The following is a 25,082-nucleotide window of genomic DNA, read 5'->3' on the forward strand; positions in this document are numbered from 1 at the left end:
CCTCCATCCCGCCCACCTCGTCCACCAGCATGGCCTCGAACACCGTCATGGCCGCACTGAGCTGCTGCGGGCTGGCCGCACCCGCCACAAACGCCCGCCAGCGCTCCTGCCGCGCGGCGCTGCCCCAGAAGCCGCGCGCGCTGAAGGCCTCAGCGGGCAGGCCCCGGTGCAGCGCCAACAGCTCGTCACGCAGCGCCTCCGCCTCGGCGGCGGCGGCGGCGTCGATGGCGGCGGCGGCGGCGGCGGCCTCGGCGGCGGCGGCATCGCCGTCGACATCCATCGCCTCCGGCGCGACGGAGCCCTGGCGGGCGGCGGCGGCGGCGGCGCCGCCGCCGCCGCGGCCGCGGGGCGGCAGCGTGACGGCGGGCAGCAGCAGCGCGGGCGGCGGCGGTGGCGCGACGGGCTCGGTCTTCACGTCCGCGGCCTCCTCGGTCTTGGGGGCGGCGGTGGCGGCGGCGCCGTCCTTCTGCGCCTCGGCTGCGCCCGGCTCCGCCTTGACCTCGGCAGCAGCGGCCGCGCCGGCGGTGGCGGCGGCCTTGCCCTTCTTGCTGCCGCCGTCCTTGGCATCCGCCGTGGCGGCGGCGGCGGCGGAGGCCATGCGGTCGCGCACCCGCAGCAGGGCGGCGCGCAGGGGGCCCTCGCGCATGCCCTGCGGCGCAAGGGGGGGGCCGCAAGGAGGGCGAAACACACACAGGAGGCGGCTGTGTTTTGCGTGTGCTCTTTAACACAGGGGCGGGCCACACACCACCGCTGCACGGACGCCCGCCCCAGGCCAAATGCAGATACGGTATTCGTACTGGGCACACTGTACGGTGTACCTGCCCCCACTGCCCCCGCCCCACCCATCCCCTTCCCCTCCTCCTAAGCATAGGCCACGCCCCACTCCTCGCTCTCGTGCATTGAGTTCGGTAAACTTTGGCCTGGTACCTACAACCCCCAAACCCAGCCACCCACCCACCCCACACGCACCCAGCCCGCCCCCAGCTCACCTTGGGGTGCAGCCAGCCGATGAGGGCGTTGAGCGGCTCCGCGGCCGCGAACAGGCCCCACGACACACCGCCCGCCGCGTCGCTGCCGATGGACACGATCTTGGGCCGCGGCCGCTCCCGCGGCAGCCCCCACTCGTCCAGCTCCGGCTCCGGCTGCTGCTCCGGCGCAGCCGCCGCCGCCGCCGCGTCAGCAACGGCCGCGCCTGCGGCGGTGCCTCCTGCGCCTGCGGCGGCGGCCTTGCCCTGCTCCGCCTGCTGCTTGCGCCTCTTGTCCGCCTCCTCCTCCCTTTGCGCTGCCAGCCAGCGCGCCTTGAAGGCCTCCTCGCTGCGCATGTCCTCGCGCGTGGCCAGGCCTGTGAGGGGGTGGTGTGTGTGTGCGTGTGTTTGTGTTTGTTAGTTAGAAACAAAGAAACGCAGCCCGAAACGAAGTGCGTGCGTGTATGTGTGTGAGCATGTGCGAGTGTGCGAGTGTTGAGGCGTGAGTGCCCGGGGCGAGAGGGCTACACGCCACAGCAGGAGCAAGTACCCGCATGCACTGTTGGTGTGGGGCTGTGCGGGCGTTGTGACGCAAGGGGTGCCGTGAATACTCCCTCCTTGAAACCGGACGAACGCGCGCAAATACGCACTAGGGGCACACACACACACACACACACACACACACACACACACACACACACACACACACACACGCACGCACGCACACACGCACCCGGCGGCCGCTCCTCCACCAGCACGACACCGGGCTGCCCACCCGCACTCAGGCAGTCGGCGCCCAGCCACCAGTACCTGCGGAAGCAGGGGGAGGGGGAGGAGGAGGAGGAGGCGGGCGGGGGTGCGTTTGGAATGTTGCAGGAGTGCCCCCGGCGGCGCCGTCGCCACGCTGTCCCCCCCCGTGTACCTTTGTACCTGGCTCCGATTTCATTTCGTATACTTAATGCATGTACCCCCCCGCTTATGCAGCTGCAGTTCTCCTTGCCGTGCGACTGTTTCCTTACGGGATTGGTTCAACGTTACCCCCCCTCCCCCTGGAGCTGGAGCTCGAGCTGGGGCCGGGCGCTGGTCGACATCGTCGGTAATGCTTGATGTTCCGCAAGATGGTCTACCGTCTACCACTTCCTTAGTCATGAATGTAACCCCCACACACAAACACCCCGCCCCCTGCACACATACACACTCTCTCTCCCTGTCCTCGCGGCCACCCGCACCTGTCGGGGTCCTCCCCCCCAGCGCCCACCCACCCACACCGCCACACACCCACCTGGAGCCGTGGCGGTCCTCGCCCAGCGCCTCCTGCCGTACCACCAGCCCCTCAACCTGCGGGGGGCGAGCCCGTGCGCGTGTGTGTGTAAGAGGGTTACATGCATTAAGTTTACGAAGTGAAGTCGTAGCCAGGTACAAAGGGTGTGGGAAAAAACACAGCGGGCACACAGGGTCAGCCGTGCGCGCAGCTGATTGATTATCTTCAACGTCGCGTCGTCTGGGCGTGCTTTCGTTTCCATTTTTTAACACCCCCATGGGCGCCAAGCCACGCCACGCCCTGCGCAGCCCTAGCTGTTCGTGCCTGCGACTGTCGCCCCACCCTCGTCCCAGCCCCCCAGCCCCCACACAACCCCACCCCGCCCCCGGCCCCCCCCACACACACCCGCCCCGCCCCCCACCTGCGCCTCCAGCTCCATGAGGCGGCGCAGCTCCGGCTCGGGCAGCACCGACAGGTCCGTGGGCTTGCGCCAGCTGGACCGAGACCTGCCGCCGCCGCCGCCGCCGCCTGGGATGCAGGGCGCATGCGGTACAAACGGTACACACGGGGGGATAACATAAATACACACACATGCACAAACATGAATGTTTGTCCTTTCCCTTGCCTTGGCGCAGACGCAAGCGTGACTGTCCTTCCGATTGCGTTGCTCCCTAAGACGCAGTGCTGATGCGCGTATTTGCACAAAGGGGTTCATGCGGTTTTGCAACGCAGGAGTAAGCACCATTACCAAACTAACATTCCTAATGAGCCCGCCGCCGCCGCACCTGCGCCCTCCTTGCCGCCCGCCTCGTCTTCACCGCCCTCCACACCCGCCTCCGCCTCCGCCTGCTCCTTAGCCGGCTCGGCGGTGGCGGCGGCAGTAGCGGCAGCGCCCTTCTTGCCCTTGGCGCCGCCCTTGCCCTTCTTTGCAGCCGCCGCGGCCTCAGCCGCCGCCTTCTTGGCAGCCTCCTCTGCCTCTTTGGCAGCAGCCGCCGCCGCGGCCGCCGCCGCCTCCTTTGCCGCCGCGGCCTCCTTCGCTGCTGCCTCCTTTGCAGCCTTGCCCTTGGGGGCAGCGCCGGCCTTGCCACCACCAGCCGCCGGCTTGGCCGCCTCCTCCGGCTTCGCAGGCGCCGGCGCCGCGGCCCCCGCCGCCTTGCCGGCAGCAGCGCCCTTTTTGCCCTTGGCGCCGCCCTTGGTGGTTGCGGCGGCCTTGGCCTCCGCAGCAGCGGCGGCGGCGGCGTTCTCCTTGTTGCTGTCGGCGGCCGCCGCCGCCGCGGCCTTGGCTGCGGCCTCCTTCTCAGCCGCCGCCTTCTTGGCCGCCGCCTGCTCCTCCTGCAGCCGCCAACGAACGCGACACACCAACATGTCAAAATCAGACACGTTCAGGACAAACGGCCCGCGCAACGCGGCCCTATCGATCAAGTGGATTCCCTCCTCTGTCCCAACACACCCGCAGCACACAGAGCACCCGTCCCTTCCCTGAACCTTCTGATGATGATGGGCCTTCTCATTGGGCCCGGGCACATAACTCCCCCTCCTCCTAAGCATAGGCCACGCTCTCCTCCTCGCTCTCTTGCATCGGGCTCGCTTTTGGTTGCGCTGGTATCTACAACCCCTCCCTCTCCGCCTCCCCCCCTTCCCCCTGCCCCTCCGCCCCCCCGCCCCCCCCCCCCACACACCTGTATCTGCCGCGCCTTAGACCGTATGGCCAGCGCCTCCACCCGCGCCCGCTTGCGCTCCTCCACCACCTCCTCCAGCCGCCGCCGCAGCGCGTTGGTGTCCATGGCCAGATCACACAGCGCCGCCAGCAGCGCCAGCCGCTGACCCGGAGCCCAGCCGCCGCCGGAGGGGGAGGAGGAGGAGGGGGAAGAGGGGGAGGTGGGGGAGGAGGAGGAGGTGGAGGCGGGGGAGGGCGGGCAGCAGGGGGCGCCGGTGTTGTAGTCGTAGTTGCCAAGCAGGTGCGCCAGGCGCAGCAGGCCTGTGGGGCAGGCGGGGAGGGGGTTACATTCATGATTAATTAGGGGGCGGGGACGGGGCGGGGAGGTGGTGGAGAGCAGGTGGGGAGGTGTGTGATGCGGGGTGGGAGGGTAGGTGGGTGGGGAGACGGGAGGGGAGGTGGGAGGGGAGGTTTGTGATGCGGGGGAGGGAGTAGGTGTGCAGGTGGGGAGCAGCACACCGCTATCTCGCCTAGCACTGACGCCTCAACACTCGGGAATGGGTGGGGAATAGGTGTGCAGGTGTGGAGATGCACAGGTGTGGGATGCGGGGGAGGGAGGTGGAGGCAGCGCATGCAGCACAGACAACAACAGGGCTTTTCGCCCAGGTCGCCAGCACCACCACACCACCACACCACCCGCCGCCACCCCTCACCCGCGATCTCCTGCAGTCCGGGACGGCTGTGTGCGCGCAGCGTCACGCGCGGCCCCTCCGGCACGTCCGCGGGCAGCCACAGCGGCCCCTCACCGCCGCCACCCGCCGCCGCCGCCGCCTTCTTCTGAGCAGCCGCCACCGCCGGCACCACCACCGCGCCGGCGGCGCCGCCGGCGCCAACGGCGCCGCCGCCGGCGCCGCCGCCGCCACGGCCGCGTCCGTGCAGCTCCGCGACTACGTGGCTGTGGCTGTGGCAGTGCTGGAAGGCGGGGGAGCTGGGCAGGCGGGCGGCGGCGGCGGCGGCGGCTGTAGCAGCCTTGTCGGCGGCGGCGGCGGCGGCGGCGGCGCGTGGCGTGCCGGCGGCGTCCACGTCCGCCTCCTCCTCGTCCTCGTCCTCATCGCCGTCCGCCTGTGCGGGTGCGAGGGTGGGAGGGTGGGAGAACAGGCGCGGCATTTGCGTGTCAGTGTGTGGGTATGACACGTGGCCCCCTTCATCCGGCTCCTCCACCACCCGACCAGCTGTGCCTACCTCCCACCCTCTCCCATCCGCCATATGTCCCCGCCCTCCCCCCTTCTCCCCCCTCTTCCTCCGCCTCCGCTACCGCACCCCGCATCAACCACCCGCCCCGCCTTCGCCCCTCCCTCCTCCACAACCCCCCCAGTGCATCCTGTACCGCTTTTCCAACATCCTTGCAACCCCCCCTCTCGTCTTATTTAACATGCATGGAACCCCCCCCCCCCCCACACACACACGCACCTTGCCGGCCGCGCGGCCGCCGCCGCCCCGCTGCTGCTGCTGCTGCGGGCCCCTGCCCGCGGCGCTGCAGGCGGCGCAGACCCAGGCCCCCTCCGGCACCTCCAGCAGCGGCGGCTCCACGCAGTAGCAGTGGTACTCGCCGTCGCAACCGTCGCACAGCAGCAGCCGGCCGCGGTCGCCGTCCAGCCAGCACACCCTGGGGGGAAGGGAGGGAGCATGGAGGGGAAGGGAGAGGGGGAGGGGGAGGGGGTGGGTGGGAGCGTGGGAGGGGGAGGGTGGGAGGGGAGGGAGAGTGGGAGGGGTGGAGTGGGAGTGGGAGTGGGAGGGTAATGGGATAGGAGGGGAGGGGTTGCACGGATGTTTGGTAAGGGCGGCACAGGATGCAACGAGGACTGGGATGGGAGGGAGGGCGGAGGGGAGGGAGATGGGAGTGAGGGGTGGGCGTTGTGGGAGGGTTCACGAGGTGTGGCCGTCCATGACAGAGCGGGTCGCAACACGTCCAGATACAAAAGGTACGGCGGTGTGGAAGCGGTACGACGGGGAAATGAAACGTAGGCGCCGCACCTGCAGCCGTCGCGTGGGTTGAACATGCGTGTGGCATCGTTCAGTCCCACGGCGTCCTCCTCCTCCTCCTCCTCCGCCTCGTCCTCCGCCGCCGCCTCCTCGGCCTTCCTGCGGCCGCCGCCGCGCCTGCCGCCGCGGGAGCGGCCGCCGCCGCCGCTGCCCTTCCGGCCCTTGCCTGCGCCCTTCTTCTTATCACCCTTGCCGCCCTCCCTGCCCTCGCCCTCCTTGCCCTCGTGCTCCGCGTCCTTCATCTCCGCGTCCTCGCCCTCCGCCTCCGCCTCCGCCTCCGCGCCGGCCTCCGGCGGCGCCTCCGACTGCTGTCGGGAGGCCGCCGGCGGCGCCGCCCCCGGCCCCTGGGGCGGCGGCGGCAGCGCCAGCGCGGTGTCCTTGTGCCGCAGCAGCTCATCCAGCTTGCGCTCCGCCGCGTCCGCCAGACCGGGGTCCGCGTCCTGTGATTGCGTGTGTGTGTGTGTGTGATTGTGTGTGATTGTGTGTGATTGTGTGTGATTGTGTGTGTGTGTGTGTGTGTGATTGTGATTGTGTGTGTGTGATTGTGTGATTGTGTGTGATTGTGGGATATGTGTGTGTGTGTGTAATTGTGTGCGTAGGATGTACGGTGTACTGCAAATGTGTACAGCGGAAGAAAAGTCCGGGTATGCACCGTGGGGGTAGCTGCCCAGGCGTGCAAGCGCCTGACTTGGTGGCTGTCACCCCCCGCCCCGCCCCCCCGCCCCCGACTCGCACGGCCGTAACTCTGCATCCCGTACACTGTCCTACGCGTGTTGTTCTTCCTTGCGCGCTCTAAACGCTGCGGCGCCCGCGCACCTCGTGTCCGGGGATGTCCGCCTTTCGCCGCCCCAGCGCCTGCCGCCACAGCCGCAGCGCCGCCCGCACGTCCGCCACCAGGCCGCCCAGCCAGTCGTCTGAAGCGGGGGTGATAGACAGTGGTGGACAGTGGTGGTGGGTGTCAGGTGGGGGTCGGGTGGGTGTCAGGTGGGTGTCAGGTGGTGTCAGGTGGGGTCCAGGTGATGTTGGGGGCCGCAGGCACATCCCGACACACACACAAACACACACACACACACGGTACTTCATACGCAAATCAATGCCCTTCCCTTGCCTTTCCACCCCTCCTCCCAAACACCACACCCTCCCACCCCCACAAACACCCACCCACACCCATCCCCACAACCCCCCACACACAACCCCACAACCCCCAAAATCCACACCCACCCGCCCCCTGCCTACCCGTGGCCTGGTACAGCCCCGCATCCAGCCGCGCCGCCACCATGTGCAGGTCCAGCCCCCGCGGCGCCTTCACCGCCTCCGCAAACTCCGGCGCGTAGAAGCCCAGCGCGCCGCAGCGCTGGCCGCCGGCGGCGCCGCCGCCGCTGCCGCCTCCGGCCTCGCCGTCCGGGGCGTCCAGGGTGAGCAGCGCGTGGAGCAGGCGGCGGCCGCGGCGGACCTGGCCCTCGCCGTCGATTTGCTGTGGGGACGAGGGGAGAAGGACGGGGTTGTATAATACTGAGCCCAAAGTAAGGAACGAAGCGGAGGACAGGCAGAGGGGAGGGCGGGTGAGGAGCTGGAGCCGCAAGAGAACAAGAGGACCGCCGGCCCGTGCCCGCACAACCCCTCCCACACACCCTCGTACCCGTACACATTATTACACAGACACACACAATCGTATGTTCTTCCCTTGTGCTCCCTTCTACACACTACACACACACACACACACACACACACACAACCCCGTCCCCCCCCCACCTGCAGCCCGAAGCCCTGCGTGTCGCCCGCCACCAGCCGCTCCGCCGCGGCGCGCGCGCGGGCGTCGTCGGCGGCCAGCAGCGCGTCGGCGGCCCAGGCGCTGTGGGGGCAGGGGTGGTGGTGGTGGTGGTGAGGGGTGGTGTTGGTGGTGGGTGGTGGTGGGTGGTGGTGGTGGTGGTGGTGGTGCCGTGACCAACGAGCCCAACTCATACTGTATGTGCCACAGAAGCCCGCTCGCCCGCCCAACGCATTTGCGGTGCCCGCCGCCCCTCCCCCCACAACAAAACATACAACATCAACGTCAAATGAGGCACAGTAGCACGACAGTAGACAACGTGAGTGGACACCAAAGTAGGAGTTCACCTGGATGCGTGCGGCAGCAGCGCAATGCGCGACAGCAGGTGCGGGAAGTTGAGACCCGCCAGCAGGTAGTGCTGCCAGTCCTGTGATGAGGGGGGGAGCGGGAGAGGGAGGAGGACGCGTTTTTATTTGATTTGCAGCGGAGAAGGGAGGCGCATAGCGACAGCGGAGGGCTGAAGCGGACGGTCCTTTGTTACGGTGCTTACGATCCTGAAGTTGCCCTACGGCACTTCCAGCCCCTAAACCAATGAACTACCCCTTCCTCGCTCCACCCCCCGCCGCTTCCCCCGCCCCCATCCCTCCACCGCCGGCTCCAGGTTGGCAGCTGCCCCGGCAGGCCCCTTCCCCATGGTGCCTTCCACACTTCCACACACATACACACATATACACACTTACACACACTTACACACACGCACGCTCCCACAGCCCCAATCCCTCCCCCCGCTCTCCCCCGCCACTCCTCACCGCCGGCTCCAGGTTGGCCAGCTGCCCCGGCAGGCCCAGGCTCTTGAGCGCCGCCGAGCGCGGCTCGCTGGTGGACAGGTAGCGCGCGGCGGCGGCGGCGGCCAGGTAGCGCCGTGCCGCCTCGGGCCAGGTGGCGGCGGTGAGGGCGGGCGCGGCGGAGGACAGGTCGCGGCCCTGGGGGGGGGGGGGGGCGGGAGCAGGGGGCAGCAGGAGGAAGAGGAAGAGGAAAGAGTGCAAGCATGGCTTAGTGAAGCATGGCTTAGTAAAGCATGGCTCAGTAAAGCATGGCTTAGTGAAACATGGCTGAGTTCAACGGAGTGAATAGATGGAACAGCGGAGCGGAGGCGGGTATGAAAAGGCGTGTTTGAGCAGCAAACAGTGCACGTGCAGCTGCGAGTCCTGCTTCCAGTCAGCGCCACAGCCCATCACCAGCCTTTCCCTGCGCCTCCCGGCCCCTCCCTGCGCCTCTCCTTACACCTATTGATGACCGCCTAACCCTGCCTGCCGCCCCCTGCTTCCGCCTTCTCCCTCTCCCGTCGCCCCCTCCCTCCCCCCCCTCACCCGCAGCGTGCTGGTCTCCTCCACAAAGTGCAACAGCTCGTCCAGCGCCTCGCCCACCAGCAGCCGGACCTGGGGGCGGGGGGCGGAGTGAGGAGGTTACATTCATGATTACTACTTAAGAAGAAGCGGAGTTGTAGCCAGGCCAGGGGGGGCGAGTTATGTGGGGGAGCAGGAGGGAGGCGGCATGAGCGCGTGGAGCACCGGGCATGTGCAGTTGCAAGGTTGGCGTGGGGTTGCAAAGCAGTGCGGACAAGGTCCAGCGGTAGCAGCAATACAAATTCAATCACATGCCCTCTCCCTCTTCCCCTCCTCTCCCCCTCCTCTCCCCCTCCCCCTCCCCCCCTCGCAACTAACGCCTCTGCCTGCACTCCCGTTTTCGTTGGTTTTGGTTTAGTTTGGGCTGGTGTTTACAACCCCCCCTCTCTCGCTCCCTCTCTCTCTCCCTCTCTCTCTCCCTCTCTCTCTCCCTCTCCCTCTCCCTCTCCCTCTCCCTCTCCCTCTCCCCCCCAGCTCCCCCCCAGCTCCCCCCCAGCTCCCCACCAGCGCCAGGTGCAGCTCCTCGGACGCGCGGCGGGCGGCGGGCGGCAGGCGCGCGGGCGGCGCCGCCACCATGACCAGAAGGTCGGCCAGGCTGGGCACCTGCCGCGCCTCCAGCTCCAGAAGGGAGCTGTGGCAGGGGCAGTCACACCGGGACGGAGGGAGGGGGCATGAGGTGGTAGCCCCAACCCGCAAGCGAGGCACGGCAAGCCAATCGCAACGTGTTTGAGAATCATGCATGCAGTTTGCCAAAAGCAGTTGAAGCCCGAGCGGGGATACCCGCCTACCCTTGTGTCACGATTTCAAGTTGGAACGGAACTCGTCGCATGCGCGTGCGGCTAACACTTACCGGTGCTCCCACAGGAACTCGTACACGCCAACCAGCTGCTGCACCTGCTCGCACCGCAGCACACCGCCACCCGCAACACCACCAGCATCAGCAGCACCGGCGCCCGCCTGCGGCAGCACCAGCGCCGCCGCCCCCGGCGCCAGCTGCGCCTGCAGCGCCACGGCCGGCGGGAAGGCCAGCTCCAGTCGGGCGCCGGCGGGCGCGGGGAACTCGGCGCTCAGCAGCTCGCGCTCGTTCACCTGGGTAGGGGGTGTTACATGCATGATTATGTAAGAAGTGAAGAGAGGGGGTGGGGGGGGATTGCAAGGATTGGTACAGAGAAGTGTAGCGAAGTAGCGAAGTAGACAGCAGGTGTGGTGTTGCGCGGGGAGGGGGTTACATGCATGATAAATCAAGAAGTGAAGAGAGGGGGTGCGGGGGGCGGCGGAGAGGGGAGGGGTTGCAAGGTTAAGAATTGGGAACAGGATACCAGGGGAGGGAAGGCGACAGGAGTGGAGGGTCCAGGTGCGGAGAGAGGATGGTGAGGAGGGAAGCTTGGAGAGAGAGGAGACGTCACGCGCACAGTGCCGGTCAGCTGTGCATGCTTGTGGGCGCTCTCCTGGCACAGGGACACGCGCAAGTGCAACCGCCACTAATTTTCGCCACAACCCGCAAGGCATCCACTTCAGCAAGGCATCCGTTGCAACACACCTGGTCCTTGGCGAGCGACGGCGCGGCCGCCTCGGCGGCCTCCTCCGCGGCCGTGGCCTCAGCGGCGGCGGCCTCCGCCTGTAGCGACATTTTGGGTTTGCACGTGCACACAATGCACGTACACACAAGGACAGGCGTGGTCACGGACGTGTACACGTGGACCCAAACGAGGGTGCCCATTTCCTGCGCCACGCCACAGGCCAGCCTCCTCTCCCTCCTCCTCCGACTGCTCCCCTTCAGCCGCCTCCTCCTTTCCTTTGCCTCCCCCCCTCCGCCTCTCACCTCCTTGTCCAGCTTCTTCTTTTTCTTGGCCGGCTTCTTGGCCCCCGCCTCGCCCTCCTTGCCGGCCGCCTCGCCCTCGGCCTTGGGCGCCTTGGGCTTCTTCTCCTTCTTGGGCTTGGGCTCCTTGGGCTCCTGCGAGGGCGCGAGTGAGTGGGCGCGGGTGCGAGGGTGTGAGTGCGAGGGCGCGAGTGGGGAGGGTGCGAACGAGAAGTTGCGAGTGAAAGAGTGCGAGGGAGAGGGCGAGGGCCGGGCAGCCAGGGTCTCAGCAGGGGGGCTCCGCAGGGGAGGCGTGGCCCAGGCAGAGCCTCCGACGGCGGCAGGCCACAGGCAGGCCAGGCAGGCGAGGGCCCAGCCCTGCCCCATGCCTGATCGATGCCCGTTCATATCCCCTGGCTCTCTAGGGCAGGCTTTGTGTCCTGCAACACGCCTGATTTCATCCTTAACCCACTTTAATATACTCAACTGCCCAGCAACCGCGCCCCGCCCGCCTGCGCCCACCTTGGGCTTCTTCTCCTTCTTGGCGCTCTCGCCGCCGCCCGCCGCCCCCTGCTCGGCGCGCTCCTTCTCCGCCTTCTCGCGGTCGCGCTCACGCCGCCGCGCCGCCGCGCGGTCGCTCTTGTCCATGGCCTTGATCTGTGTGCGGTGCGGTGGTTTGTGTGGTTTGTTTTGTGGAGGGAAAGTGCGCGTTTGTGCGTTTGACACGGTAGTTAGCTCCGCATTGCAGGTGGCGCGCGGTGCGTCATGCATTCGAAGTTGGCTACAAAACAAAGTTGGCTACAAAAAAGTTGGCTACAAAACAAAGTTGGCTACAGACACTAGTCGCCTAGTCGGGCACGCAGCCGTACAACGCGCTGACGCACGCCGAAATGCAGTACGGCAGTCGCCGCATTCCCCGCCAACAGCAATCCCAATTTGTTCCACCGCAGCTGCTCGCTCGCAACACTCGCTTTCAGCTCGCTGCCAGCATCTCGCTCTCTCTATCTCTCACCATCTTGGCTCGCTCCTCCTCGTCTGGCTCCGCCATGACCAGCGACACGCGGTCCACCAGCCGCTCCAGCACGCCGCGGACCTGGGGGTCACATTCATGATAATGTAAGCGTGTACGGTAAGCGTAGCCAGGGGGCCGAGGGTGGTTGTGGATGGTTGTTCATGGGGTGTGCGCGTGTGTAAAGTCTGAGCTAGAGCACAAGGAGGAACAGGCAGAGCGTGGTTGTGGATGGTGTTTGGAATAGCACGAGATAGGGAACACGGTGGTTGTTAATGGTGTGCGCGCGTGTGCGGTGGCCGGTGCACACTGCTGTTGGCAGCTACCCAAGGGTGGCTGCAGGCACACGGCAGCGGTGTGACACCCCTAAGTTGAGGCCGCGCCTCCCTCTCATCTCTCACCTCCCTCACATCCCGCACCTCCCTCGCCCCCTAGTCCCCACCCCTTCCCCACCCCTTCCCCGCCCTCACCTCCAACTCGTCACGTGTGAGGCGGCCGCCCTTGCCGCTGCCGCCCTCGCCCGCCGTGCTGCGCCGCGGCGCCTTCTCCTTTTTCGCGCTCTCGCCGCCCTCCTTGACCTCCTTCTTCTCACCCTTGCTGCCGCCCTTCTTCTTCTCGCCCTTGCCGCCGGCCTCCTCCTTCTTGTCGCCCTCCTTAGCTGCCTTCTTGCTCTTCTTCGCCGACCCCGGCCCCTCGCCCGGCTTGAGGAACGCCTCTATGCTGGTCTGCTTGCCCTTGCCGCTCTTGCCGCCCGCCTCCTTGTCACCGGCAGCGCTGCGGCCGGAGGCCGCCGCGAACGCCGCGCCGCGCCGCGCGCCGATGGCGCGCGCCTCCTGTACCCAGGTGTTGCGCTGCTGCACGTACTGGTAGGCGGCGCAGCCGTCCGCGACGCCGGGCAGCGCCTCCAGCATCTGCAGCACGTGCACGTCACCAAGGCCGAACAGGTCGATGCCCCAGTGCTTGGTGGCCTGCACCGGCGGCTGGGCGGCCAGCGCACGATGCAGCGGCGTCGGCTCCTTGGCGGCGGCGGCCTTGGCAGCCGAGCCGCCGGCGGCCTTCTTGGGCGGCGGCTTGCAGGCGGCGATGGCGGCGGCCGACTGCGCCGCAACGGCCGTCCACACGGCCTCGGGGCTGGCGCCCGAGGCCAGCTGCAGCGGCAGGTCCAGATCCGGCAGCGCCGCCGCGGGCGTGTCCTTCGCCGTGTCCTTGCCGCCCTCCTTGGCGCCCTCCTTGTCGCCCTCCTGCTCCTCCTCCTCAGCGTCATCCGCCTTGGCGGCGGAAGCGGAGGCAGAAACAGCAGCAGGGGCGTCGGGGTTGCGGTCCAGCAGCACCACGAAGACGGGCAGGTCGGACTCGGCGGCGCCAGCGCGGATCTCGGAGAGGTAGCGGTACGGCGGCGGCGGGGGCGGCGGCGGCGGCGGCGCGGCGGGCTCCGCCGCCGCCTTCTTGTCCTTGCCGGCCTCCTTCTTGTCCTTGCCCTCCTTCGCTTCCGTATCCTCCATCTCGATATTGCCGTCGCCCTTCGCCTCCTTCTTGTCCTCCTTGCCACCCTCCTCCTTCTCGCCCCCCTCCTTGTCGCCCTCCTTGTCCTTCTTGGGCGGCCGCTTGCGCGGCGGCGGCGGCGGCGGCGGAACCCAGGCGGCGCGGTAGCCCACCGGCCATAGGCAGGTCTCCGTCACGTAGCCGGGCGCGTCGCGGATGGAGCCCAGGGCCAGCACCGTCACGCCTGTGTGTGTGTGTGTGTGTGTGTGTGTGTGTGTGTGTGTGTGTGTGTGTGTGTGTTAAAAGAGCACAAGAAAACACATAGCACAAAGACAGTGTATGCGATGCAGCAAAGCGACTGTGTGTGTGTGTGTGTATGTATGTGTGCGGGGCACAGGGTGATGAAGAGGGGGCGGCTCAGGCGCGCAGGCGCGCGTGCAGGGCTCCCATACACCCACCCACCAGGCAGCAACCCCGCACATGGCCCATCGCCCATCTTACCCGCCCCGCCCCCGGTTTCTCGGACTCAGCTTCCTCAAAGTGCTTCGACCGCCCAACCGCAACCGCTCCAAAAGCACCACACGCCCACCCTGCGCACCTTTGTCGGTCTTGAAGGGCGGCTTGAGCGCCAGCTTGGCTGCCTGCTCCGCCGCCTTCTTGGCAGCTTCCGGCCGGCTAATGTCCGGCTTGGGCTTGGGCTTGGCGGGCGTGGAGGGAGCGGACTTGCCGCCGTCCTTGTCCTTCGCCTCCTTGTCCTTCGCCTCCTTGTCCTTGTCCTCCTTGTTCTTGTCCTCCTTGTCCGTCCTCTTCTTCTTCTTCTTGGCACCGCCCTCGGCCTTCTTCTCCGCCTCGCCGGCCTCCTTGCCGGCGTCGTCCTCGCCGGCGCCGGCCTCGCCTTCGGCGGGCCGCTTCTTGGACTGCGGTGGGTGGGGCGTGGTTGGCAGTGGCAGAAAGGAGCAGCAGACAAGACGCAGCAGTGGGCATTCAGCAGAACCAAAGCAGAACCCTGCTGGGCCTGTCCACGCCCTGCCACTTCGACCCGCCCCGCTCCACCCCGCCCCAACCGGCCCCGCTACTTTCCTGTGCTGTGCTGCGCTGTGCCAGCCGCGGCTCCTTCACTGCCCCCTCCTTATAGGCGACAACCCGTGGCCCCGGACCCCCGCCAACAAACTATGGACGGGCGCGCACCCGCTCTGTTTCCATTTCACGCACCTTGGCGGCGGTGCTCTTCTTGGCCGAGCCGCCCGCAGCACCAGCACCAGCAGCAGCACCAGCGGCGCCGCCGGCATCGCCCGCGGCCTTCTTTGCCGCCTCATCAATGCCCAACAGTCGGAACACATCCGCCTTGGAGCTGCGGGGTCGCGGGGTTTGCGTTCGTGATTGATTGTGGGGACAGGCGGGGCAGTGATGGGGCGAGTGTGCACACACGCATCCGAGGTGCCAACCAGCTATCGCAAAACAGCAAGCGCCTTCGTCCCTTCGTCGTCAGACACTAACGGCGCTGCGATCAGCCGGCTGCACCAGGGGCACACAACTGGCAGCGGCCCCGATCCCACGCATAGGCCACGCTCTCCACCTCGACCTTTTCTGCATCGGGTTCGGCTTCGTTTGGGCTGGTATCTACAACGCACCCAAAGTCACCCGCCCAGCCTCGTGCCCGCGGGCGCAGCTTGTTCCGGTGCGCCGCACGCGGTCCCCAACACCCGAGTCCCTGCCCCGCCCTGTCCAGCCCCACCCTTGCCCCTCCGCTTGGCCCAGCCCCCGCTTTGCGCCCTCCTCACCAGAGCATGCGGCCCTGCCCAGCCCCCGCTTTGCGCCCTCCTCACCAGAGCATGCGGCCCTGCCCAGCCCCCGCTTCACCCCCTCCTCACCGAAGCATGCGGCCCTGCCCAGCCCCCGCTTTGCGCCCTCCTCACCGAAGCATGCGGCCCTGCCCAGCCCCCGCTTCGCGCCCTCCTCACCGGAGCATGCGGCCCTCGGCGGTCCTGTAGTAGTAGTCGCGGCCGCCCTTGCTCTTGGTGTCCGCGCCCACACGCTCCTTGACAACCACCTCCCAGCCATCGGGCACGGTGCCGCCTGCGCGAGGGGGCGTTGGTTGGGTTGTAGATACCAGCCCAAACTAAACCAAACCCAATGTAATAGAGCGAGGAGGAGAGAGTGGCACGCGACAGGGCGCGTCAGGCAGGCGTTGGTTGGGCGGGGTCGGGCGGCACGGTCACGGCCAGCGCCTGCGCTGGAGTCGAACGCTTGCGGTGCCGAACAACCCAGCCGCCCCACCCTGCCCCGCCCCGCCCCACCCCGCCCAGCCCAGCTGCTGGCTTGCCAGGCACAGTACGCCTAGCCGGGCTTAGCGACAATACAGGCGCACGACAAAAACACACACACACACGCAACCACACGCAACCACAGACGCACGCCCACAGCCGCCGCCGCCGCCATTGCACACCCACCGAGCTCCGCCACCGCCTTCTTGAGCCGCTCCAGGGCCGCCGCATCGGTCCACTGCGGCCGCTCCACCGGCGGCTTCTTGGCACTGCCGCCGCCAGGGCTCTTGGCGTCGCTCGCGCCGTTCGCGTCGGCGCCGGCTTCGGCCTTCTCCTTGCCCTTGTCCTGCTCCTTGTCCTTGTCCTTGTCGGCCTCCTTCGGTTTGTCGGCCTCCTTGGACTTGTCGGCGGCGGGCTTCTTGGCGGATTCGGACTTGGGCTTTTTCTCCTTCTTTTCCTTGGCCTCGTTCTTTGCGGCCTCCTTGGCCGGCACCTCCGCAGCAGCAGAAGTAGAAGCACCAGCGTCCTTGTCCTTCTCCTTGTCCTTGGCTTCCTTGTCCTTCTTAGCCGAGCTGCTGCCCTTGCGCTTCTTAGTGCTTCCCTCCTCCTTCTGCGTGTCCTTCTCCTTTTCCGCCTCCTTCTCGCCCTCCTCCTTCACATCCTCGCCTTCATCGTCCGCGTCCTTCTTGTCAGCTGCAGCTGCAGCCGCCGCCGCCGCCGCTGCCTTAACACTCTTGCCCTTCGTGCCCTTGGCAGAGGGCGTGGCGGCAGCGGCAGCATCGCCAGCCTCCTCGCCAGCGTCCGTCTTCTGCTTCTTACGACTGCCACTGCCGCCGCCGCCCTTCTTGCGGTCCTTACTGGCAGTGCCAGGGGCCTCGTCGCCGGCCTTCTTGCCTGCCGGCGTGGCCGCAGCGGCGCCAGCGGCACCGACCTCCTCCCCAGCGTCATCAGCACCCTCCTTGTCCGGCTGCTGCTGCTGCTTTGGATCCGAATCCACGTCCATGGCCGTAGCAGCCGTCTCGTCCGGACTGAGGTGGTGGACGGACGGGGTGGAGGCGTGCTGCGGGTTTTGGCTTAGCAGCTGCTGCTGCTGCGGCGGCGAGGCAGTGGACATAGCATCGCGCTAGCGTGGTGCGGCGTGCGGTTGCTGCGGGGCTGGGGGCTGGGGCTCCGTCGCCTGAGGAACGGACAGATGCGGGCAGGGAAAAAGCACGGGTTGGCGGGGATGGCTGCATGCCCAGGGCCAGAGTCTGAGAGATACAGAGGATTGAAGCACGTGTAGTGATACAGGATGGGGCGATCAGGCAGGTTGCAAGAGGGTACGGGCTGTGTGCAAGGGCTGGCGGGCAACACGCGCATCGCTGCACGCTAGCGGCCGCGTGTGCAGAGCGTGCTGTGGCGTGCTGAGGTATCAGAAATGTGGAAAAGGGGGCGGGGACACTGGGGAAATGATGCGAGTGCACGGCACATGGAAGCGCACACGCGCCCTGACCGTAAACCGGCCCCAGCGCCGAAACTGCCGCCCTTCCCGCACGCGCTTGCCCTTACGCTCCTCCGCCGCGGCTGCTGATGCAAGCTAGGTACAGGCCATGAGGCTAGGACTACGGGTTTGGGTGGGGGCGGCGGGGAAAGTCGGGGGAAAGAGGCGCGCGTGCCACCCGCACGGCCCCCGGGCCTCGCCAGGCCGGCCCCCTCCAGGCGAGCCCGAGCCCGGGCTGGCCGAGCTGCGAGCTGCACGCGCCGCCTCGCACGTCAGGACCCGCACCGCCCGGGGCGAAGCCGAGCGCCCCAAAGACACGCATGAAACAACTTTCGATACTGAGGCGCGGCTGTTAGGCAAGCAGGCGCCGGCCGCAGCGGCAGCCAGGGCGGACACAACCACGAGCGCGACCTCTAGGGCGCCCCGTCCTAGGCCCCGCAGTCTCGAACCGTGTTCGTGCCTGCTGCCCTCTTAATCTCAGCCTGCTGTATCGAGCGGCAAGAAATGCCCTGCCGGCAATGGTTCGGCCGCTTGAACTGGTTCGGAGGCTGGGCTTGAGCTTCGACCTGACCGACCATGCCATGGCTCTCCGTGCCTGGGGCTTTTCCTCTTCAAGCACCCCACGTCTACCCACGCTCCCGCGTGATATAATTGCTGTGATGAGCCAGGAGGCTGCTCGCGACTGAAAGGGTCACCTTATGTGTCTCCCGCGCAAGCCCTGCGCCAGCTCCAAGTCGCTTCCAGATTGGCCGCGGTGATAATAGAAGAGTAAGGAGAGTGTAAAAGACCTCCCTGGACCGTCAGATGTGTGTTTTAGTGGAACTCTTTTAAATGCAATTTCGATCGAGCTAAGTCGCTCTCTGTAGCCGTCCTCTACAGCCTCGAGCAGTCGCTCTGTAAGAGCGCTATGCGGACACAAAGCCAGAAGCGCGCTTGAGTGCTCGCGACGGGTTCATGGCGGGCAGGCGCATGATGCAACCGTCCAGCCCGTGCAACGTTTCCCCACGGCTTTCCGCCTCTGCCCCACGGCTTTCCACCTCTGCCCCAGCCAACGACTGTTGCAATGCAAAGCTTGGGGGGGGGGGGGGAAAGCGGTGTAGGTTGACTCAGTGCGGAACTGCCCATGATAACTGGCCGCCTGCAAGCTGGTTGCAAGCAGCTGCGACTTATGAGCAATTTTGCGCCATTATCTTGCATATTTCAGCTGGTATCAGAAATCTTGGGAATGGCATACCGCTTGTGGACGGTTAGGACCGACGAGTGAGACGGAGGGGGGGGCCGGGACAAGCGAGGGGGAAGCGTGCCGCTGACACGGTCCATTTTATAGTCTTAAGAAGTCAGCGCCCAAGCTATGTGGCTGTAGTACAAAATGGCTTATATGCTGCACCAATCAGGGCTGCAAGCCCAGCAGCGCGCAGGACCTGCTGCCCGGCGTTCTGCAAGTTTGCCTTTTGCGCTCGCCACGCCAAGCGCAACCCACATTCACCGTAGCGCAATTGCTTACCCAGTAGATCTTTGTCAATCACGCCTAGCAATGTCGGCCAACTCCTCGCCGCGCGCGCAGCGCATGGCGATGCTTGCGGCGTCCTCGGCGACGGCCCAGCAGGCTACCGAGCCTGCGGCCTCGACTGAGCCGTCCTACATCTGCACCTCGGTCACGGCTACAACCGTAGAGAGCTTCCTCGCTGAGATCCAGGAGGCTGCGGCGAGCGGCGTGGACATCATCGAGCTGCGCCTGGATTTCCTTACCGATTTCGACCCGGAGCAGCACCTGGAGAAAATCATCAAGGCGTGCCCGCTGCCCTACATCGTCACTTACCGGCCCGTCTGGGAGGGGTGAGCTGCCGGCAAACGGAGCGTGGCAAGCAGTGCGCATGGCGGGGGCGTGGCGGGGTGGGCAGGGGGCGCACACGCCGTTCAGGTGCGGCACGAGGCACCCGCACACAGGCGCGCCACCGGGGCCACCACGCCGCGACGCCGGCAGAACCACCGTGTTGCCCAGCGTTGCGTTGGCTGCTGGCGAAGCCGCGGGTGAAAGTCTGTACAAGGCACTGCAGGCTACAACATAGAGGCACGAGCACACGGGGTCAGTACCCGGACGGCGACGGCGCGACACACGCGCCGCACAGCGCTTCGGCCGCTGCCAGCAACCCTGCCCCGCCGCCCCAACCACCACCACCACCACCACCACCACCACCACCACCACCACCATCACCACCACCACCACCACCACCACCACCACCACCAGACTTGCGTGTCCATTGCCATCTAACCCTCACTCCACCCTGCACTCCACCCCCACTCCGCCCGCCACCACGCGCCCGCAGCGGCAAGTACGAGGGGCCGGAGCCGGAGCGGCTGGCGGTGCTCAAGATGGCGGCGCTGATGGGCGCGCCCTACGTGGACGTGGAGTTCAAGGCCTCGCCCTACTTCTTCGCGGGTGGGGCGGCGGCTGGGGAGGGGGCTAGAGAGGGGCCTGGGGAGGGGGCTGGGGCTAGGGCTGGGGCTGGGCGGGGGCGGGGGGGGGTTGTAGATACCAGCCCAAACTAAACCAAACCCAATGCAATAATACGAGGAGGAGAGCGTGGCAGGGCGTGGCCGATGCTTGACAACGGGGGGCTGGGGAGGCGGCTACCTCATCTCGTAGGGGGTTGCATGATATGGCGTAGTATGCCGAAGCCCGACGAGACAGGCCGCGACTGTTGAGGGATCGTTGGGGGGCATGGGGCCGTCGCGGGGGTGGGATGGGGTGGACAACAGGGGTGGGCAACCTGGTGGCTAGGGGTGTGAACCCGAGCAGGGAAGCTTCCGAAGGGAGGCAGGCGATGCTTTCCCCTGTCCCATCTAGTCGCACCCGTCCCAGTGTTGAGCACATGCCGGCTGCTCCACTCGCCATGGGCACTGCTACGTCTTACCGTCTCAAGCTCCTTGCTTGCCCATTGCGTAAGCCACCTTCTCACTCTCTCTCCCTCCCGCCCTCTCCTTCTCTCCTCTCCCTCAGACCCGCACGAGGTGCCGCTGAGCACCAAGGTCATCCTGTCCTACCACGACTTCAAACAGACACCCGACGCCGCCGTGCTGAACAAGTTGGCCACCGCCATGCGCCAGGTGCGAGGGTGTGTGTGTGTATGCGTGCATGCGTGGGTGTAGTGTGCGTGTTTATAAAGGGAAACGAGAGCCCGCCCAACGACGGCGCCGGAGTTACATGCCAGTATACCTACCTATGTACCGAGCGTCACATGAGGGCGTGTGTGTTTGGGCGTGTCATGGGGATTTAGGGTGTGGACAGCCCACGGCCAACCTGACCGGGACCCAAAACAAGCGGGTCGCTGTTGTGTTGTTGTCCTGACCAATCCCATGATGACTAGGACAATCGGGGGGGTGCGATGGGAGGGTTCACAAGGAGTAAACCCAACGTGCGCTGCCACCACCGCCGCTACCACCCCCACTTCGCCTGCGAGGTCTGGGTCTCGGTTTCGTTGGGAACGGGATCAACTCCTCCGCCCCTGCCTCCTCTCCCTCCTCTGGGTGGGGCCTCCTCCCCGCCGCGCCCCGCTCCCCCTCCCACTCCCCCACTTCTGCCTCCACCTCCACCTCCACTGCTCAATCCCCCTCCACCTCCCCTCCTGTACCGCTTTTCCAAGCATCCTTGTGCCCCCCCCCCTGCTGCTCCTCCCCCCTTCTGCCCCCTGCTGCTCCTCCCCCCTTCTGCCCAGGCGGGCGCCGACATTGTGAAGCTGGCGGCCATGGCCAACGACATCGGCGACGCGGCGCGCATGCTGGACCTGTTGAGGAACAAGGACGGTGAGAGGTGCAGGGGGAGGGGCAGGGGGAGAAGGAGGGGGAGGAGTGGCAGGGGGAGGAGGAGGAGGAGGAGGAGGAGGAGGAGGTTTAGGAGGAGAAGGAGGAGACGGAGGTTGGAGGAGGCGGAGAAGAGAGGTTGCGGACGTTGGAGGAGGCCCCACCCGCGGCGGTCGCCCTTACGCCCCAGCATATGCATCCCACGCGCGTCGTAGACAAAGTTTCAGGCCAAACCTCCTGCGCTCCCTGTGGGCTGGTTCTGGGTCTTATTTTTACTTGGCATGGATGATAAGACTACCCACCGGACACGCCCCTCCCACCTCACCACCACCGCCGCCACCCCGCCAGGCCCCATGATCGCGCTCTCCATGGGCGAGCGCGGCCAGATCGTGCGGCTGCTGGCGGCCAAGTACGGCGGCCACCTCACCTTCGCCGCCATGAGCCCCGAGCGCGCCTCGGCCCCTGGGCAGCCCGACATCGGCAGGCTGGCGGGGCTGTTCAACTACCGCAAGCAGGTGGGAGCGGGCGGGGGCCAGGGGAAGGGGAAGGGGGTCAACTCCGAACCAATCCCGTAAGGAAAGAGTTGCGCGGGGCGAGGGGCGGGTGTAGTGTGGGTAAGCTTGGGCAGGCGAACGGCCGCATGGGTGGCGCAGAGTTTTGGGGGGGGGTGTAGGCAGGGGGCATTGTGCCGTGTGGTGTGGTGTGGCTGTGCACCACCCGAGCATGCTGAGGTGGCGGATGTGTCAGCACACAGTACTCGTCCGCCGCTCCCGGACCCGCACACGTTGTTGACCCATGCCCCTCGTGTTTTTCCAACCCACGCACAGTCTGCTGCCACCAAGGTGTTCGGCATCATCGGGAACCCGGTGGCTCAGTCCAAGAGCCCGCTCATACACAACACAGCCTTCCAGCACATTGGTGAGCGAGGGCTGGGCTGGGGCTAGCGAAGCGGGCAGCGGCGGGGGTTGGGGTTGGGAGGGGCAGCGGCGGGGGCCGAGGCTGGGCTGGGCTGGGAGGGGATGGGAGGGGATGGAATGGCCTACCGGCGGGGCTGGTCGGGTCGGAGGCTGAGGCGGGGCCGGGCGTGCTGGACACGTGCGATGCAGTGCCGTACATTGCACTGGCGGGCAGGCATGACGCCAGTTGCCAGTCGTGGGAGGGGGTTTGCCGGAGGCACCGCTGTGGCTCCACTCGTTCTTCAGGCTTGGATTGGAACACGGTGCCCTTCTCCCGCATCCGAAGACTAAATTGCTGCAGCCACCTGTCCACATCATCGCGTCTCAACAAATCATGCTTTGAACCCCAATGCGCCTGGCCACAACTTCGCTTCTTCTTAACCAATCCTGAAATGTAACCCAACCCCTGCACACAGGCTTTGACGGCGTGTACGTGCCGCTGCTGGTTGACGACCTGGAACGCTTCCTGGCCGCCTTCAAGGACTACGACGACTTTGCAGGTTTCAGCGTCACCATCCCCCACAAGGTGCGCGTGTCCGTGCGTGTGTTAAAAAAGCGCGTGTCCATGCGTGTGTGTGTGTGTGGGGGGGGGGCGGCGGCGATTGGGAAGGTGGCGGCGTGGGGGCGGGTTTAGGTTGCAGCGTCGAGGGCAGGGAGGCGTCGATGTGCGTCTTTGTTGCCCTGTCACTCTTTGCGGTCCTCGGCCCTCGGTCCTGGGCCGTCGGTCTCCATCCGACTCGGATTTAGGCTACGGTATTGCGGCACTGCATACTTAGCCACTCGGTCTTGCACGGATTAACACGGCCAACCCCACCGCCACCGCCACCGCCGCCGCCACCGCCACTGCCACCCCTCACAGGAGGCTGCGCTGCGTGCTGCCAAGGACGTGGACCCGGTGGCCGCACAGATCGGCGCCGTCAACACACTCATACGCCAGGTGCGGGTCTGTGTACGGCGGAGAGGGGGCTATGTGCCCGGGCCAATGGAAAAATCCCATCATCGGGGGACTTGCGAGTACCTGAAACAGCAGGGTCACAAGGGTGTGTGTTTTTCACTGGCGTGCCGCCGACTGGGATGTGTGTGCCCGCGGCTGCCTCAAGTCCACAGCTGCCACACGGCTGCCTGCCGCACACCAGGCCCTGCCGCCCGTCCTCGCGCTTCTCTCCGACCTCGGCCCTCACTTTAGAACACTTGTTAACTTCCAGAGTTCGCTCCCGTCGTGCATACCGTATCCATATTGTCCTACCCCCCTGCACCCCCCTCGTTTTCGTTGGTTTTGGTTTAGTTTGGGCTGGTATTTACAACCCCATCCTCACTGCCCCCCGCCAGGCTGACGGCAGCTTCAAGGGCTACAACACGGACTGGGAGGCTGCCATCAGCGCCATTGAGCGAGGCCTCGCAGGAGTGGCCGGCGGCGCGGCGGCAGCGGCGGCCGCAGCGGCCAAGAACGCCGGCACGCCAGCGGCGGAGAGCCCGCTCAAGGGCCGGACGGTGGTGGTCATTGGCGCGGGCGGCGCGGGCCGCGCGCTGGCCTTCGGCGCAGCGGCACGGTGCGTGCGGGAGGGCGAGCGAGCGGGCGTGGGGGCGTGCGGGCGGCGGGCGAGCGAGTGGGCGGGAGGGCGGGCGGGAGGGCGGGAGGGAGGACGTACGAGTTGGTCGTAGACCCAGGCTTTGCTGCTTTGTGGGCCTTCGCAGCCCGACACGTCCCTCCACACGCCACACCAGCCCGCCCCACCAACCTCCCGCACCAACCCCCGCACCAAACTCCCGCCCTAATCCTCCGATCCAAACCCTCCTCCAGGGGCGCGCGAGTGCTCATCGCCAACCGCAGCCGCGACCGCGCCGATGCGCTGGCGGCGGCGCTGGCGGCGCAGTACGGCAGTGCGGCGGCGGCGGCGGTTAGTTACGAGGATCTGGCTGGCGGGCGGGTGGTTGGCGACGTGCTGGCAAACAGCACCAGTGTGGGCATGGCGCCCAACACGGAGGAGAGCCCCGTGCCGGCGGCGGTGGCGGGCCAGGTGCGCGAGCGGGCGTGAGGTAGCATGTGTGTGTGTGGGGGGGGGGGTTGCGGGCGGGGGGATGGGTTGGGGGTCAGGGTGGGGGGTAGCCATTCATGTAAACGGTGTGCATCGGGATGGAGGGTTGCGGGTAAGGGGAAGAGTGGTGGGGGCGGGAGGCGATGTCTTATTCGGCGCGAAGGTTCTGTGTGGAGGGGTGCCTGAGGGAGAATGGCCGAATGCAAGCGGTTTTGGGGGGGGGCGGTGGAGCGAGGGGAGCTGGCATGTGCCGGACTACGCTCCTTGCTATGCATCGTACTGCAATCTGCTCTCTCATGCCCTCTTGCTGCCTCACCCCAACTCCCGCTTCTCACCCCGCCCCTCCCCCTTCCCCGTACAGTTCAAGGTGGTGTTTGACGCGGTGTACAACCCGTTGTGGACGCGGCTGCTGCTAGACGCCAAGGCGGGCGGTGCCACGCCCGTGGACGGGCTGCAGATGTTTGTGGGGCAGGCGCTGGAGCAGTTCCGGCTGTTTACCGGGGGTTCGGAGCCGCCGGCAGAGCTGATGGAGCGGACGGTGGAGGAGAGCATGGGCGTGAAGAAGTAGGCTGGGAGGTAGAGCAGGGGAGTTTAGCAAGGGAGTAAAGCAAGGGAGGCTGGGAGGGATTGTTGGCGTGGGGTTTTGGTTGGAGGCATCAGGACTGAGGCGGGTCGTTGTTCGGGGGTTGGGGTGCGGACGGAATGGGTGCAGGGCGGATGGGGTTGTAGCGGCAATGGACGAGCGGAGAGTGGTAGAGAGGTATGCGGGAAGGTGGGAGCGGGGGTGTGGATGCGGCAGATTGCGGAGCAGGCCAGCATGTGGGGCGGGCCAGGAGGTGTGGACCAATGGGCCGTGGAGGAGGTGGACACTGGGTAGCCTGCGGTATGCCTGCTGCGTTGTGCTCTGCCTGCCGTTATGAGGCAGACGCATGTACAGTTGTGCACAGGACGGGGCCACAGGGGTCTGCCGCGGTGTATGCAGTGGGCTGCCGCCCAACGTTGTCACAAGTTCCCGGCCAAACCAGGGGCCCCGCTCTCTCCCCCTCTCCTCCTCCTAGCCTCCCCCTCCATCGCCTCCTTCGTTCCAACAGAACGCCGCGGCATTCACTTTGACAAGATGGAGGGGCAAGAGAGTTTGGGCGTTGCCAAGTTCGGG

The 25,082-nt window shown here is 66.7% G+C and overlaps 2 protein-coding genes across 2 annotated transcripts in view; one reads left to right on the forward strand and one right to left on the reverse strand.

The window, feature by feature from the left end:
- The window catches only part of CHLRE_08g380151v5 (uncharacterized protein), a 21,636-nt gene extending 3,591 nt beyond the window's left edge, over nt 1-18,045 (reverse strand). The window contains exons 1-28 of the mRNA XM_043065249.1: nt 17,829-18,045; nt 15,840-16,830; nt 15,351-15,465; nt 14,602-14,740; nt 13,988-14,306; nt 12,378-13,633; nt 11,911-11,991; nt 11,421-11,555; nt 10,923-11,054; nt 10,641-10,718; nt 9,951-10,189; nt 9,605-9,731; nt 9,065-9,133; nt 8,504-8,677; nt 8,042-8,121; nt 7,679-7,778; nt 7,163-7,400; nt 6,743-6,840; nt 5,918-6,366; nt 5,354-5,549; nt 4,597-5,005; nt 3,906-4,204; nt 3,012-3,558; nt 2,648-2,754; nt 2,248-2,303; nt 1,699-1,775; nt 990-1,342; nt 17-649 (exon numbers count right to left, since the gene is read on the reverse strand). Coding sequence (XP_042922250.1) covers nt 17-649; nt 990-1,342; nt 1,699-1,775; nt 2,248-2,303; nt 2,648-2,754; nt 3,012-3,558; nt 3,906-4,204; nt 4,597-5,005; nt 5,354-5,549; nt 5,918-6,366; nt 6,743-6,840; nt 7,163-7,400; nt 7,679-7,778; nt 8,042-8,121; nt 8,504-8,677; nt 9,065-9,133; nt 9,605-9,731; nt 9,951-10,189; nt 10,641-10,718; nt 10,923-11,054; nt 11,421-11,555; nt 11,911-11,991; nt 12,378-13,633; nt 13,988-14,306; nt 14,602-14,740; nt 15,351-15,465; nt 15,840-16,767 — 7,434 coding nt within the window. The 5' untranslated portion in view covers nt 16,768-16,830; nt 17,829-18,045. The remainder of the gene's footprint in view (nt 1-16; nt 650-989; nt 1,343-1,698; nt 1,776-2,247; nt 2,304-2,647; nt 2,755-3,011; nt 3,559-3,905; nt 4,205-4,596; nt 5,006-5,353; nt 5,550-5,917; nt 6,367-6,742; nt 6,841-7,162; nt 7,401-7,678; nt 7,779-8,041; nt 8,122-8,503; nt 8,678-9,064; nt 9,134-9,604; nt 9,732-9,950; nt 10,190-10,640; nt 10,719-10,922; nt 11,055-11,420; nt 11,556-11,910; nt 11,992-12,377; nt 13,634-13,987; nt 14,307-14,601; nt 14,741-15,350; nt 15,466-15,839; nt 16,831-17,828) is intronic.
- A 474-nt stretch (nt 18,046-18,519) lies between these two features.
- Nucleotides 18,520-24,941, forward strand: CHLRE_08g380201v5 (uncharacterized protein). Its single transcript, XM_043065250.1, has 11 exons — nt 18,520-18,969; nt 19,461-19,573; nt 20,135-20,241; nt 20,850-20,937; nt 21,283-21,449; nt 21,762-21,852; nt 22,307-22,416; nt 22,750-22,827; nt 23,220-23,440; nt 23,692-23,908; nt 24,288-24,941. Exons 1-11 carry the CDS (start codon nt 18,668-18,670, stop codon nt 24,492-24,494), a joined length of 1,701 nt encoding a protein of 566 aa, XP_042922251.1. The 5' UTR covers nt 18,520-18,667; the 3' UTR covers nt 24,495-24,941.
- The last annotated feature ends 141 nt before the right edge of the window (nt 24,942-25,082 follow it).

The sequence above is a fragment of the Chlamydomonas reinhardtii genome, chromosome 8 (genome assembly GCF_000002595.2).
Source record: "Chlamydomonas reinhardtii strain CC-503 cw92 mt+ chromosome 8, whole genome shotgun sequence".
In the NCBI taxonomy this organism is placed as follows: Eukaryota; Viridiplantae; Chlorophyta; class Chlorophyceae; order Chlamydomonadales; family Chlamydomonadaceae; genus Chlamydomonas; species Chlamydomonas reinhardtii.